The sequence below is a fragment of the Rousettus aegyptiacus genome, unplaced genomic scaffold, assembly GCF_014176215.1.
Source record: "Rousettus aegyptiacus isolate mRouAeg1 unplaced genomic scaffold, mRouAeg1.p scaffold_m13_p_11, whole genome shotgun sequence".
NCBI classification, from domain to species: domain Eukaryota; kingdom Metazoa; phylum Chordata; class Mammalia; order Chiroptera; family Pteropodidae; genus Rousettus; species Rousettus aegyptiacus.
Genome location: NW_023416286.1, coordinates 84,772,527 through 84,786,731, shown reverse-complemented (window position 1 = coordinate 84,786,731; position 14,205 = coordinate 84,772,527). Strand labels below are relative to the sequence as shown.

Sequence of the window (14,205 nt, the reverse complement as noted above, 5' to 3'; positions counted from 1 at the left end):
GAGAACAAAAAATATTCTCAAGAAAATAAGCCGACGACATTTAGCGAAATCGTATAATTTTACTATATTATTCTTTATGCTCTTTCTACTTTAAAATAGGATACAGTTTAAAGAAATGGAAATGGTAGTTGTCGACATTCCCTTTTTCCACGGATAAGGTTTTCTCTACCAGGACTAGTGTCAGGCTGTCCTCATTGTTTCTAAAGAAGCCTTAAGGCACCTAGAGCTCAGTAGACACCACTGAAAACCTTACAAATGTCATAATTCTGCCTCAAGACAAATTCTCGCTGCATGGGGAAAAGGTAGGTCAAGAAATAAGGGGACCGAAGACTGAGTGGGTGAGAGGAAGGGACGGTTGTGAGTGAAGGTTTAGTAAGTCGACAACAAAGCCTGTCTTGTGTGCCTCAAGAGTTATTTTGTGGAGAAATATGCTAATTCAAAAATATCTAACTAGCTTCACAGTTAATTCTGACTTCAAATCTTCGAGTGGCAGAGCAGCTGTGCCTGGAGGCAATACAATCTTATTTCTATAAAAATCTCTCAAAGCTCCATGTATAAGTGGGAGAGTAAAAATAGATAATCAAATCCAAATTAAGGCTATTAAGAATTGATTTAGTGTAAAGATAATATAGCGAGATTTTGTTTAGGTTATGGATGTTCACTAAAAATGTGTAATACTTGTTTGCCTAAAATTTTGATTATGTTTTATCTTATTTTGTCACAGTTAAATAGTTTTATCATTAGGGGTTTTAATTGCATATAGTTTATAGAATTCTTTTTGATTACTCTATATCCATCTAACTGAAAGAAAAAAATTCCACTGTACTACTTAATGAAAAGAGAACCATCTAACGAAGATGCAGTCAAATTGCAGGCAGATGCACCAGAAGGTGTGACTAAACGGTTCTTATCTGCGAAACTTTGTCACAAACATTTTACAAAGTCTATATATACGGTGTACAGGGGAAGAGAAGTCCTGGAAGAGAGTGACGCTAGTCGCTCGGTGGTAAGTTACTGTGTCGTATAAAGAAAGAAAGAAACAACAAAAGAATGAGAAAGCCGAGTCCTTGAACGTGAGCTTCCAGCCATCGTGTGTCGTAGGTGCGGTGATCACGCAATCTCCCTTCCTGTCCTCATCTGTTTTCTGCCTCTCAGTCCACCTGGGTGCACTCCTGAGGTGCAGCTCCTGACTTACAATTCTTCGGACTTTAAGATTTTCCTTTAGAGGACTCATTTACTTATGCAGTTTAGCAATTCTCTGTGAGGGTATCTTAACTCAGAGCTCTAGACCTGGCTTCCTTCCTGGAACTTTGAGAAGTTCTTTAACTGTTTCTCGATTCCTCACGGCCAACCCACGTCGGCATCAAGGGAGTGAAAGTCCTTTCAGTTCTTCCCTCTCTAGCTTCAGCTCCACGCAGACTGCTCAGACCTGTCATTTTCCCGATCAAAAAAACCTCCATGTTTTTTTGGTCTGGCATCAAACTCTCAATATACTTCTTCCCTATCTTATCCTTTATTTTCAATCAGGCTGGTTGACGTGCCAGTACCCTATAAAAATGCATTAATAAATACTTTGATCGTCTTGACTTAAAAGGAAATTTTATTTTTTTCAATAGACTTTAGAACCTCTTTAGAGTTAAGATGCACTGTGTTGAGTGAAGAAATGGGAAAATGCCCCTTACTCATTAGCAGATGCTTTCTGTCATTTACTGTTGTTACGCTTTGCTGATTAAGGAAGGAGAAAAAAAAATCTAATTAATAAGTAACCCTCCACTTCTAAGGACTGAATAATCCAATTAAGATTAAACTGGACCCTCCACATTTGACCCAACAAGCTTTTGAAGCCTAGACTGGGGATGATCAAATACCTCCTCCGAGGCCACAGCATTTTACGGAGGTGATGAGAGGCGCTACCTGTGTTCCTAGTTGGAATTTTTAGCCATTGGCACATGAAATCCCACTTATTTGGGTGATATTAAGAGACCTCATTTTGGTCAATGTACATTAATTTCTTCATTGGAGCCTAAACCTAAACTCGTCTGTTCATTCTTCCTAAACAGCCACGTGTCAGGCAACAGTCCAGCTAAGCACCGGGGTCGGCGGTAAACAAGCAGATCTCCTCCTCTGTGGCCTTGTCCCCATCCTGAGAGACTCTTGAGCAGTGTGACAGACATTGAACAGGAACATTTTTAGGGAAACGAGTATTGCAAAATGAGAAGAATTAGGGTATTGATAAGAGCGTAATATTAGCTAATAATGTATAAGAACCCATAGTTTTATGGGGTTCAAAAGGACCCCTCGTGAAAGCGTGCCGATGCAGCTGTGGTTCCTTGGCTCGCCCTTGCCCTCTGGTTTCCGGCCTCTTTTCTACTCATCCCTCAAAACTCAACGTGAGTTTCAGGTTCTTCTAGAAGCCAAGTCTGAAACGGTCTTTCAGACTTCTTGATATTCCCAAAACTGTGTGTGTTACCCCAATCTTGGCATTAAGCAAATATACAGGTATGAGAATAATTCCTTATCTGCCAACAGGATGGTTACTTCTTGGAGAGTATAACTTTATATCTTAAGAGCCCAGCAAGTGCTTAATAATTTTTGCTAAATTAATAAATGAAGGTTTGGTAAAGAAAAATACCAAACACTGCTTAGGCCTTAACAGGCAAAACCAAAAACAAGCAAAAGCTTTAACCAAAGTATTTTTGGTAGAGGTGTGCAGCACAGCACGAAGGCTGGGTTATTCGGGGTGTACAATTTCTATGTTTCTGAGCCCATAGAAAGTAGAATGCTTGAGGCATCTTTTGTTGAAGTATCTATGTACTGGAACATTTTAGTCCCAAGGTCTCAGAGGATACTTTACTAGGATTTTCAAATTCTGAAAAAAAAAGATGCCACACACACACACACACACACGTATGTATATATCTATATTTATAATAGAAATCTTATATGACCTATGATCTAACGGACTATACTTTTACTAAAATTAATACATGTGTTTTAATACAAAGTTTATTAAAGAAATAAAAAGTAGTCCTAATTCCAGAAGATGGTATACCCTTATAATCCAGCCTCAGACAAGGAAAACAGTGCTATCTAGTGGTTCAATCTGGGAATGAGAGACTAGACACACCGGAGGCTAGAAAACCTCAGAGAGGGTGTATCTTAATAGTGCGACCCTATGCCCCAAGAGGAAAAAAATGTACATGCAGGACTCATCAGCTCAAGGATTGGAAGAGAAACAGGTACCGATCCCAGCAGTTATGTTCAGGGCATGAAGTGGCAGAGAGACCAAGAACTTGGACTCAGAAGTCACACAGGCCCAGGTTCAAAATTTGACTGCAGGACCTTAAGTAAACTATTGGACCCGTTAAATCCTTGGTTATTTCCAACTATAAAATGGAGATAAAAATAACGACTATCTGATGGGATTCCTGAAAAGATTAAATGGGATGATGTGTATAAAACAATCAACATAGTGCTTGGCATTTAGCCATCAGGCAGAAAATCTTATAAAACTTTAAAAAAGAGATTAAGACATGAATATCAACCATTACATACTTACAGAAAACATAAATATCAGATCTTAGTTTTAAGTACAAAAAAGCAAATTATAAAATAAAAGAGATTAAGTGTTATATTTTCATCACATAGTCTAGTTTTCAATGAAAAGAAAAAATAATTTTAAGAAATAGAAAGACTACAAATGAACTCTGAAATATCATCTTTTTCTAAGAATAATCATGATCCTTGTTGCAATGAAGATACTTCCCTTAACTAAAATCTTCATCTTTTCAACATTTAGTCTAATAAATTTGTCTTTATATATACAGTTCCTAAAGATTAATTTGGCCATTTGGATTTTTTCTTATTTGCTTAGAAATGTGAAGGGAAAACAGCAAGAAATATCAATAGAAAATAAATTTCAAAAACATTTAATCCACTACACTTATACCACAACAGAGAATTTGATCTTTGTGGTATATTTCCTTCGGCTTGCTGTATAACCTACTAGTTTAATTATCACAATAGCCTTAGAACTTAAGATAGTACATATCAGCTTTAGTAAAGATAGAAACACGATGCTCATCTGCTTTTAAAAAATGGATCAAAACATCACAACTTATAAGTAATTATACATGAACATTTGGAGCCTGGACATTTTACTAACATTACAGTAACAGAAGAACTGGGTCCCTGAGGCCAGTGCACAAATTTATTCTAAATATTTTTTCCCTACATTACACTTTAAATATTCATTTTAAATTAAGCATAGCACGGGCATACGTATGCCATTATAATCATATCGTGATCGCTGTGTTGGCTGTGGTTCTTTAATGACTTATAATGTGGGCTGAATTATTTATTTTATATAGTTTTACTACTAATAAATCAAAGTGCCTATATGTAATCAAAAGAGAAATGCAATGGGAATCAGAATTGCATTATGGTCATAGTTGTGTCAATAACTAGCTCTGTACTTTTAGAAAGTTTTTAGCCCAAGTTTCCATTTATCCATCCATGCAATTGAATAATCTGTCAGGTACAGGAAAACACTGTCTTTTATGTTTTTTTTTGCCGTTATTTAGTATGCCACAATGACTCTAAATCGTAAACCCACATTTAGGAATTAATCATACACCACTCATTTCTCTGATTTATTACTATTCCTTTTTCCTGTTGGTAGACTAGAGAAAGGCAAAACAATAACAAAAACATACTGTTAAAAAGAGACAAAAGGTCTCGATAAAATTTTGCTGCAGGTTTTAACCTCTTCTCTCACTTATTAAGCATCTACCACATACACTTTACCTTGAGTAGAAGGGATCTACACAGCTATTCACAGATGTTACCTCCATGTCTTTACCTTATTTACCTCGGCATATTTTTAGGCTCTCCTAAAAATTTGACACAAGTTTCTCTACTCAATCACCAGTAGGTAGTAACAGAAGTTAACTCATCTGCACTCAAAACAAGCCTTGCACGCAATCTGTCAAGTATTTTCCCATTTATAAATCCGACCAACGCTGATGAGTCTCACTCTGAACAAATGGTGTTCACAATGACGAATTTTTTTTTTTTTGTACTAAGGAAGGTAAGCAGAACTCCATAATGCATAACAGTGAAGATAAGAGAACCAAAATAAATACAATCCAATCAACGCAAACTGGCACCTTGAAAAGAGGGAGAGGGGGACTTTTGAAAGAAATCATTCTCTAAAATATCAGAGACTAAGTTAACTTACCTTTTTAGTGATTCTAGCACATCCGTCCACGATATCACATGAAGCTCATCTGTATAAATGATTTTACCAAAATGCTGGGCACAGTATTTCAAACTGTACTGGCAAATATGGTAGAGTAAGACAGGTAACAGATTCAACATTTCAAATTGTACCTGATGTAAAGTAAATCCATTGCCTAAAACAGTATTATAAGCACGCAATAGTTTTGAAAGGATACCCTGGATAATACTGATCAGAAATGTGTGAGGTAACTTCAAATAATAATAAAAAAAAAACATTCACCCGAGATCTGAAAGAAGAATCCTAGATACTACTTCAGGACAAAAATATCAGGATGGAGAATATGAGTACACAATCTCAGCAAATACGTCCACCCACACATTTTTTACTATTGTAGTTATACTGAAACTTGAGAACTTTGTGGCAGCCTACTAAAATCACAGATCAACGGGATAAAAGTAGATAAGAAGAATGTGCAATTTATGAATACGGTTTATTACCATGGTTACAAACTTTCAGAACAGGCCTCTGAGACACTGGACTGAGACTCTGCAGAATATCTGTAAAAAAAGAAAAGAAACTTAATATAGAGAGGTCTGTTCATCTCAAGAAGTGTGACAGTATTAAACTTTTTTCCAAGGTTAAGTAATCCTGGAAGCAAAGCAATAATGTTATGACTTTTACTTCCCATTTAATTATGCTGCTGTAAACTCTGCAGGGATAAAGTACATATGGTTCTTTAGACGAGACTTGTCACACTAATCGGGATTTTCTAAGTTCAGTGCATTGATTTGTAATGTGCTACTGACATTGGCCAACTGGAATGTTTCTCTCTCTGACATTTGTCATCACAAGGGAAGGATTAAGAAAACTTATGAAACTTCTGAAGAGTTGTTGCCCATGGCACTACATTCTTGACACATGACTTTAAAAGAATTAAAAAGAAGAAAAAAAGAAATGAAAGGGTTGTTCTTTGTGATAGTTCCCTAGAAAGTAACATGAAACAAGTATAATGTTCACCTTTCGGCTTTGGTGTCTTTTTTCTTCGGTCGCGGAAGGCAGCCCCCGACTGCAAGGCCTCCAGCAGACTATCCATCACTCCTGTCTCATCACCCTCTGTGAAAGAGATGCAGGGAATTCCATCAGCCCTCAGGGTTACCATAGCAATGTCAGAGCATACACAGCAACTGGCGATGGCGGCGGTACGGGGAACGAAGATCAGATGCCAGGACTAAGCCAGCAATTTCAAAATATGATAGGACTTTAACTCTCTCATAAATCAAATATCTCTTAATGAGATTTGGCTCATTAGTGCCTGTGTTACTGTCCACTGGAGGACCAGGTCCCATTGATTAACCTCCAAGCATCACTTTTATAAGCAGGGGGCACAATAACTTTAGATGGAACGTGGTTCTTGTCATACCTGAGTCTCAGGTTATCATGAATCACATTTCCCTTGTAGAAGTGGGTTATTTTCAAAGCATCAGCTGCTACTCTCAAATCAACCAGGTGTGGGAGTGTTTTTGTTGGTGTTGTTGATATTCTGCCGTCTAAACTCATTATACAAAGTTGTATAATGAGTTTTGTGCACATGCTCCCAACAACTGATTCTTTACATCAGAGGACAATCGTCCTCTAACTTCAGATGACGTACAATGATCGCTACGAATTTTTACAGACTTTATGCATGAAAAGTTTGTCTTCCATAAAGAAAAATAAACCAAAAAACTCTCAAAAACATAAAGGACTGCTACACAATATGATTAATTTAAGTTGATATCCTGTATATCATTAATGAAGATGTGGTCATTACAGAGCCAATTCTCTCTAAAAGTATCAGATTTTCTTGTAATAGTTATAGCTATTTATAGTTGTCAATGCTAAATGTTATTTAAAGAAAGCAGGGGGGAAAAGCTTCAAAGAAACTACTGGCCCAACCTAAATACAAGAAAACACCAATGATTTTATTTTCCCTTAGGGAGAGTTTATTTGTAGGTGTTCTCTGTGAAATTATGTGGCTGGTATACAGTAATATCTAAAGTAACAGAAAACTGTTTTCCTCTGGAACTTTTTTTGTTTTTGAGATGCAATGCCTTAAAGGGAAGAGACGACAAATGCAGTGGAATACAAATAACACTTATTTACAGTTTACAAACAGATACATAAATATAAATATGCATCGACCCCTTTTTCCATCTGGTCCTAACTCGTATTTTTAGAAAACCTTGTTTATGTAATCAAAAAGAGGTGGATGAGAAATAGAGTATTTGAAAATTGTTTACATGTGAATTTAATTCTAAAGTGGCTTGATGGTTATTTTATTTAAAACATGCTAAATATTTCAGATATTTTAATTAATAACTAACTAGCTATGTTTGAAAATTTGGACTCAAACTCAACTATATTTTTCCTGAAAATAACTACAGGTAACGCCAAATATTTAAGGTTGTCAATATATTTCATTCGTGTAAAAACAAACAAACAAACAAACACACAAAAAAACATTTTAGAAAACAAGTATGCAATTAATGGCATACACTTTAATTGAAAAAAAGAAACTACCAAGCAAATCTAAATTTTCCTTAGTAAGTTTGCTGTTGGTAGAGGTATCAATATAGTGATTTGGAAACTATTATGTGCGTATTATAAGATTGATCAGATGAGTAAATACGCCGATGTTAGAAACGAGGTGCCCATGGTGGGAAAATAAACACAAATATGAAAGTGGCAGAAGGAGAGGAAGAACCATGAAGTATTGGATTGGATTGATGGCTATCATGTCAGCTCAAGGTTTTTTTTTTTTTTTTTTTTTTAAAGTTCTTGTCCTAGCTAGCGCTGTGGCCCGAAAGAGCCCAGAAGCAGTGACAATACGGCAGCAAGGAGCACATCTGGCTCTTGGATCTTGGTTTCTCAATATAATTAGTCACTAACAGGAACCAGAATACTTAGAGAAATAGCTGATTTCAGGGCTGAGCCCAGGATATTGTGAAATGAGCCAGGCGCATAGTGGTGTGCCGGACAGTAAGAAAGTGCTCAGAGACAGAGAGGCGAGTGTCAACAGGGCAGAGGAGCCAGACTGATGGGTAAGCCAGACTGATGGGTAGCCTTGGCCAAATGGAGGACAATGGGAACACTGAGTCAGTAATAATGGGAATGGATTATTACACATTGTAAAAAAGAAATGAAGCATGTATCCGTATCTATACGAAAAAAAATTAGGAATAACTTAAATATAAAGAGAGAGAAAGCTCTTCTTTAAATAAAGACTATAAATGAATAGATGTCAAAGACATAAAGAGGACCGAGTTCCATTGATATGAAAAGGACACAGATATGAGGGAAGCAGACCGTTATAAAAAGCAGTCTGTATGAGGCTGAGGGAGAACAGGATGTGAAGGAATCTGGCAGACAGCACCTTACCCAAATAATCGGATTTGGCATAACAAATGATGGGATACACTGACAACGAATGCCTTCTGAAGCGACACAGAGACAGACACAACATAACCTGCGCAGTCCTCTGCATAAAAATGTTCAACTTGCATCTACATGGGAGGAAATGATCAGACAAAGCCAAAGTGAGGACTGTTCTGTGAATCAACTGGACTGTGTTCTTACGAATCACCAATATCATAAAAGGCCAAGAGAGAAAGAAAGGAAAAAGGATAGGGAACCATTTAGATTAAAGATAAAAGAGACATGACGACCAAATGCAACACACAATCTTTGTTTAGCTTTTGGATTGTAAAAAAATTATAAATGACATTATCAGGACAACTGGAGAAACTTAAAAATGTACCTGATATTAAATAATCATATTGTCGTAAGGTTAAGATACCTGATAATTATATTATGGGTAGGCAGGATAGCCCCACGTTTCCTAGGACACAGATGCGGACCCTTCCAGGCTTACCGGCAACTCAGACCACAGTCCCTTGTTCTCTAGTCCAGGCCTTTGAACATGCTCTTCTCTCTACACGGAACGTCCCTCTCACTTTCCTCTCCTTAACCGAGAGTCCTTTCCTGACCTATGCGGGCTAGTCTGGGTGGCCTTCTGTGTCCCGACAGCATGTGGTACTTAATAGCGGTAAATGCCTTACGATGTTGTTTACCGGATGGTTTCTTCCACTAGACTATGAGTTCACTGAGTACAGAGATGGGGGCTTTCATTTATCTCCAAAACCTGGCATGATGATAGTATGACATAGAAAGTGTTCATTAAGATATGCTGACTGTATGACAAGTGTGGTACAATATGGTCACCGGGAGGAATGATGATGAGAATGAGGGTCACAGATGCAGAGGGGCCAAGTAGGTGGCAGGACATTCCCACCATGCTGTGAACAACGTACATTCATTTCTCTTTTTTCCCGTCTCACGCATCCATCCATTCAGTTGATGGGCTTTGTTCATGTGCCTTCCCACGTATCTCATGCATTGATCCATTGTGACTTTGTCTGACTTAACTTTATGTTGGCGGTCCACAGCTGAATTATTTTTCACTTGAAATACCACACGAGTTACCTGAAGTCGTACTGCTTCCTGATTCCCCCTAATCCTAATTCATCTCAAATGCTACTGATAAGCCCTAAAGCAGAATGATGATCTTCAGTCCCCCAGTCACAAATTTTCTATATCTCTCACTTCCCGCAATATAAAGTCCCAGCTCTGTCTCTTGTACCTGACACTGATTCCCGCCGCACTTCGAATCCCATCTCATACTTCCAACATCACCACCTAATTCTTCAGCTAAAGACGAAACCTGTGATTCTCTGCCGTCTCTCCTGCCCATCGCTCTCCACCTGGAACCTCTCTTCCTGCCCTTGTCCCCAGAGCTGATGGCTTCTGTTGGCCTTCACGCTTACATGCATAATGGAAAGAATAAAACACCAAAGCAGGCAGACCTGCATTCTCGTCTGAGCTCCCAACTAACAACCTGTGCGACACCAGGCTGGTTACATAATCATTCCTGACATGTGTAATAGAGAGAACACCTGTCTAGGATTAATGAGAGGATCAGATGAGATAACAGAAATGAAAGTGCTTGGCAAACTGCTAAGTGACATAAAAATGTAGGGAAATAAATTCCTGAACGAACTCTATCGTACACTCGAGGAAGTTTGTGAAATACCTGCACATGTTTCAAACGTTGTTTTAGATACATTATAAATGAAATCTTTCGTAGTATATTTGATTATATTCTCAGTAAAGGACATAATCATATATTACATCATTTCTAAGGGAAATTGCTAGAGATGAAGACGTATAATAAAGATGTTTTCCCATATGTTAAAAATGCATTTAGAATATTCACTCCCTATGTGTTTCCTGAGGACCTACTATGCACAAAGCCATTATTAGGTACTAGGGAGACCAGGGCCCCAAGTGTTAACAAGAAATGTTTTCTGCTCTTAAGAAACAGATAAGTGTGACAGATATGAGAGTGACCTGTATGAACTACTGGAGACGTGAGGCTTCCTAGTGAATTACGACCTGACGAATAGGCAGGCGTTGGCCAGGACAGGGACTGTGGAGGGAAGAGCACACCTGGCAGAAAGACCAGCAGGCACAAAGGCAAAAGACAGAAATAAAGACAAAAGTGAAGAATAACAAAGTACCTAAATGATTCATATTTGCATTTCTCTAATACAAATCAGAGAAATAAAAATTAGCCATTTTTTTATTGTAGACTAGAATTCAATTTCTCTAACTGCAAGTCAATTTATATTCAAAATATTTATAGCCTCTCTCCCGCTGTGTGAAAACTCTTCTAGATAAATAGACTAACTGCAATAGTCAAAGCTTTGGTGTGTCTGAGGAACACGTTACCTTGTTTAATTTGTAAAAGGTGTTTTAAAAAAAATCTCACAGTGTCGTGAGAAATGGAGAAAGGAGAGTTAAGGATATTCTAGAGCAGAATCGCCAGGATGATGGGACAGGTGGGGATGAAGCTGCTAAGGAGTGAGTCAGCCCCCTCTGAGCTCTCCGGGGCCATGACTGGCGAAACAGAAACTATGGAGAAGTGTTTTAAAAATACTGATTTTGGAGAGGGACACGTGTTAGAGAAGATGCTGAGCTCCCTTTTGGGCGGGTGAGTGTGGTGTGCTAGCTGCAGACAACTTCTAGAAGCTAGCTGGAAATTCTGGCCTCGGATTCAGACAAAATTTTGGGTAGCACTTTTGGAAGTCATTTCCGTATTGAAAACAAATATCAATTCAGCACTATGTACTGGACCTTGAAAAAGGCCCTGGAAATAACAGGGTGAGACTTTACCCTTGTCTCAGAGGCGCGAGTGGCCCCCAGGAAGTGCACATGACTGAATCTGAACAGGCGGTGTCTTGAGAACCACCTGACTATAAAGAGCAGGAGAAAAACGACAAAGCGGAAACATGGTAGGAACGTTCTTTCCTTTACTCCACTTTCCCCAAGCCAAGGTACAACGCTGATGCTGCAGATAACGAAGGATGCAAAGACGATCCTACAAGGGTCCAGCACGTTAAAAACGAAGCACAATCGGTCACATAAAAGGTAAGGAATCTGAGTGTAACTGGATTTCTCAACAGCGACCTGAATTACAGATGACGGAAAAGAGATGGATTTCACATTCTGAAGAGAAATTACGTCCGATGAAGAAATGGGTTATGTTGCCAACAGGATGAGGATAGGAAAAGTAGTCATTTTAAACCTGCAAGTGGTCGTTCTTTCTTAGAAAGCCACTGGAAGACGTGCCTTTGCAAAACAAAGAAGAAAACTACGAAATAACATGAGATCCAGAAAAAGCAAGGGACAAACACCAAAGTGGCAGAAAAAGAGTTCCCGGGATGGCACTGGTGTCCCCGGTGCAGCCAGTTCAGATCACGTGGGTGAAAACTGGGCTGGAAGACGGAACAAGGCCCAAGGAGCCGAAAGCAAATCTGCTCCGTTGGACCATTTGCAAAAACGATTGCTGTTTACTTCACAGACCTGTCAGAGCGCTTGGATAAAACAGTGACAGGTATACACAAATGGTTGGCAAATTAAAAAAAAAAAAGAAAAATTTAGTATAGACCTAGAAACGACATGGTTTTCCAACAGGAAACACTGACCGGCGGGGTGAGGAATATGCAGGCAGTTGCAATGTAACAGACGGCGGCTCGTCTTGTGCCCATCGGCTGTGACACGATTATCACGTGACAACGGCAGGGGTCAAGGAGGAGGAGTGCACGAGGAGACTCCAAGCGAGGAGGGGAAACTAGAGCTTCAACCACTTCTCAGCAACTTAGTAACGTCTAAATGCGTAAATTCATAAATGAGCGTCTAAGCATATCTAGCAATAGGGAAGAGTTAAATGCGGATGAAGGCCTTAAAGTTAAAAGTGGCTGCCTCTGGGAAATAGAGGATGGCGTGAAAGGGAAGATAACTTATTATGCTATGAGCCTGTTATATTTCATTAAGGAGTTTGTGGACGCTATATTACTACTATAATGTAACTAAAAAAATTAAAAAAAAATTTCTGCCAAGAAAAGACAACTGAGGGGGGCAGGGGATTGGGGGATGAAGGAAGAGGTGGACTCTTCACCTAAACGTGCTTCCGTCTGGTCCTGGGACAAAGAGAGGTGACAGATGGTACCACAGGGGTATTATGATGGAGAGCTCCAGCCCAGGAAGGATGCCTGGTACGGGGCACAGAGAAAAGGGACAGAGGTCATGAAAGGTCTCCTGGACACCTGATTGAAAGAAGAGCTTTGGGTTTGCCAGCACTTCCTGAAGAGGGAGGCCCCGCTGAAGGTCACAGACCGGCTGTGCGAGGCAGGGTCCCGGAGGGACAGGAAACACTAGTTTCTGATGGCTAGGGATGGAGAGTGGGGTCCGGCGGGGAGTGGCAACAGGTGGTGCCGAGGAGGCAGGCAGGGGGCAGCTCGCCAAGCACTGCTGTGCCAGGCTATGAAGTGCGGGTTTTATCTTTAAGGGAGCCACGAACTCGTTTTAAGCTAGGGAGTAACACGGTCAGATTTCTACTTTAGAAGGATCACTATGGGAGGAGACAAGATGGAGGGCATGGAAAATAAGGGCAGTTTCAGTGATTTAAATCAAGGGAAGATGTGACTGCAGGACCCCAGTAAGGAACGTAAGTGGTGAGAATGGAGAAGAGAAAAGAGGAGGAACAGAAAAATCTTGGTCTGCATGGATGCGTCACACAAAAGGAAGGAGAGGCTAGTTTCCAGGTACCTGCCTCGGTCAACTGGACTCATCATGATACTACTCATCAAGTACTAAATCACTGTTGTTTGGTACAGAACGGGGCTGAGCCTAGAGAGGAATTTGATCTGTTAAGATGTTCTTAAGTTAGCCAGCTGCAAGTCATTAAAGGTGTCTAGAAGGCTATTGGAGTCACAGTTTTAAACTGGGGAGGAGGTATCGGTTATACCAGTAGGTTTAACTTAGAAGTGTATTGGTCATATCGATGCTATAGAATGAGTACAAGCAGAGTGAAATAACATAGAACACATGTCCTGAATTCGAACAGCCTGGATTTAAATACTGGCTTTCCAATTTGCAGGCATTGTGACTGTGGGCAAATTACTTAACCTTACTAATGCTCTTTCTCTCTCTCTTTTTTTTGGGGGGGGGGTCAATTTTAACTTGTGAATAATAATAATACTTCACAAGGTTATTGGGAGGATTAAAGGTAAATCACTGCAGAGCTTCCGAGTGCCTGGCACGTAGTAAGGACTTAGTAGTACTGAATCTCCATTGTAGTCGTTTTTGATATTGTGGTTGGTCATGAGGTCTCTTAGGAAGAGCGTGTGCAGTGATAAGAAAAGAAAGCTGAGGCTAAGCCACAGAGCAAACTAATACGAGAAGGGGATTTTAGGAAGAAATGACTGTTCTCCATCTGTGACCTTTTCCCATTGTGTGTATTTTGCATGTGGTTTCAGAGCTTCTCCCTTTTTAGTGCCATCATCTCCCGACGTAACTTTCTCTAG

General features: G+C 39.4%; 1 protein-coding gene across 2 annotated transcripts in view; it reads right to left on the bottom strand.

Annotated features, from left to right (window-relative positions):
• The window catches only part of DIAPH3 (diaphanous related formin 3), a 430,201-nt gene that overhangs the window by 87,937 nt on the left and 328,059 nt on the right, over positions 1–14,205 (bottom strand). For both annotated transcript variants that reach the window (XM_036228908.1, XM_036228909.1), the window contains exons 25-26: positions 6,260–6,355; positions 5,740–5,799 (exon numbers count right to left, since the gene is read on the bottom strand). In XM_036228908.1, the coding sequence (XP_036084801.1) occupies positions 5,740–5,799; positions 6,260–6,355 (156 nt within the window). The remainder of the gene's footprint in view (positions 1–5,739; positions 5,800–6,259; positions 6,356–14,205) is intronic.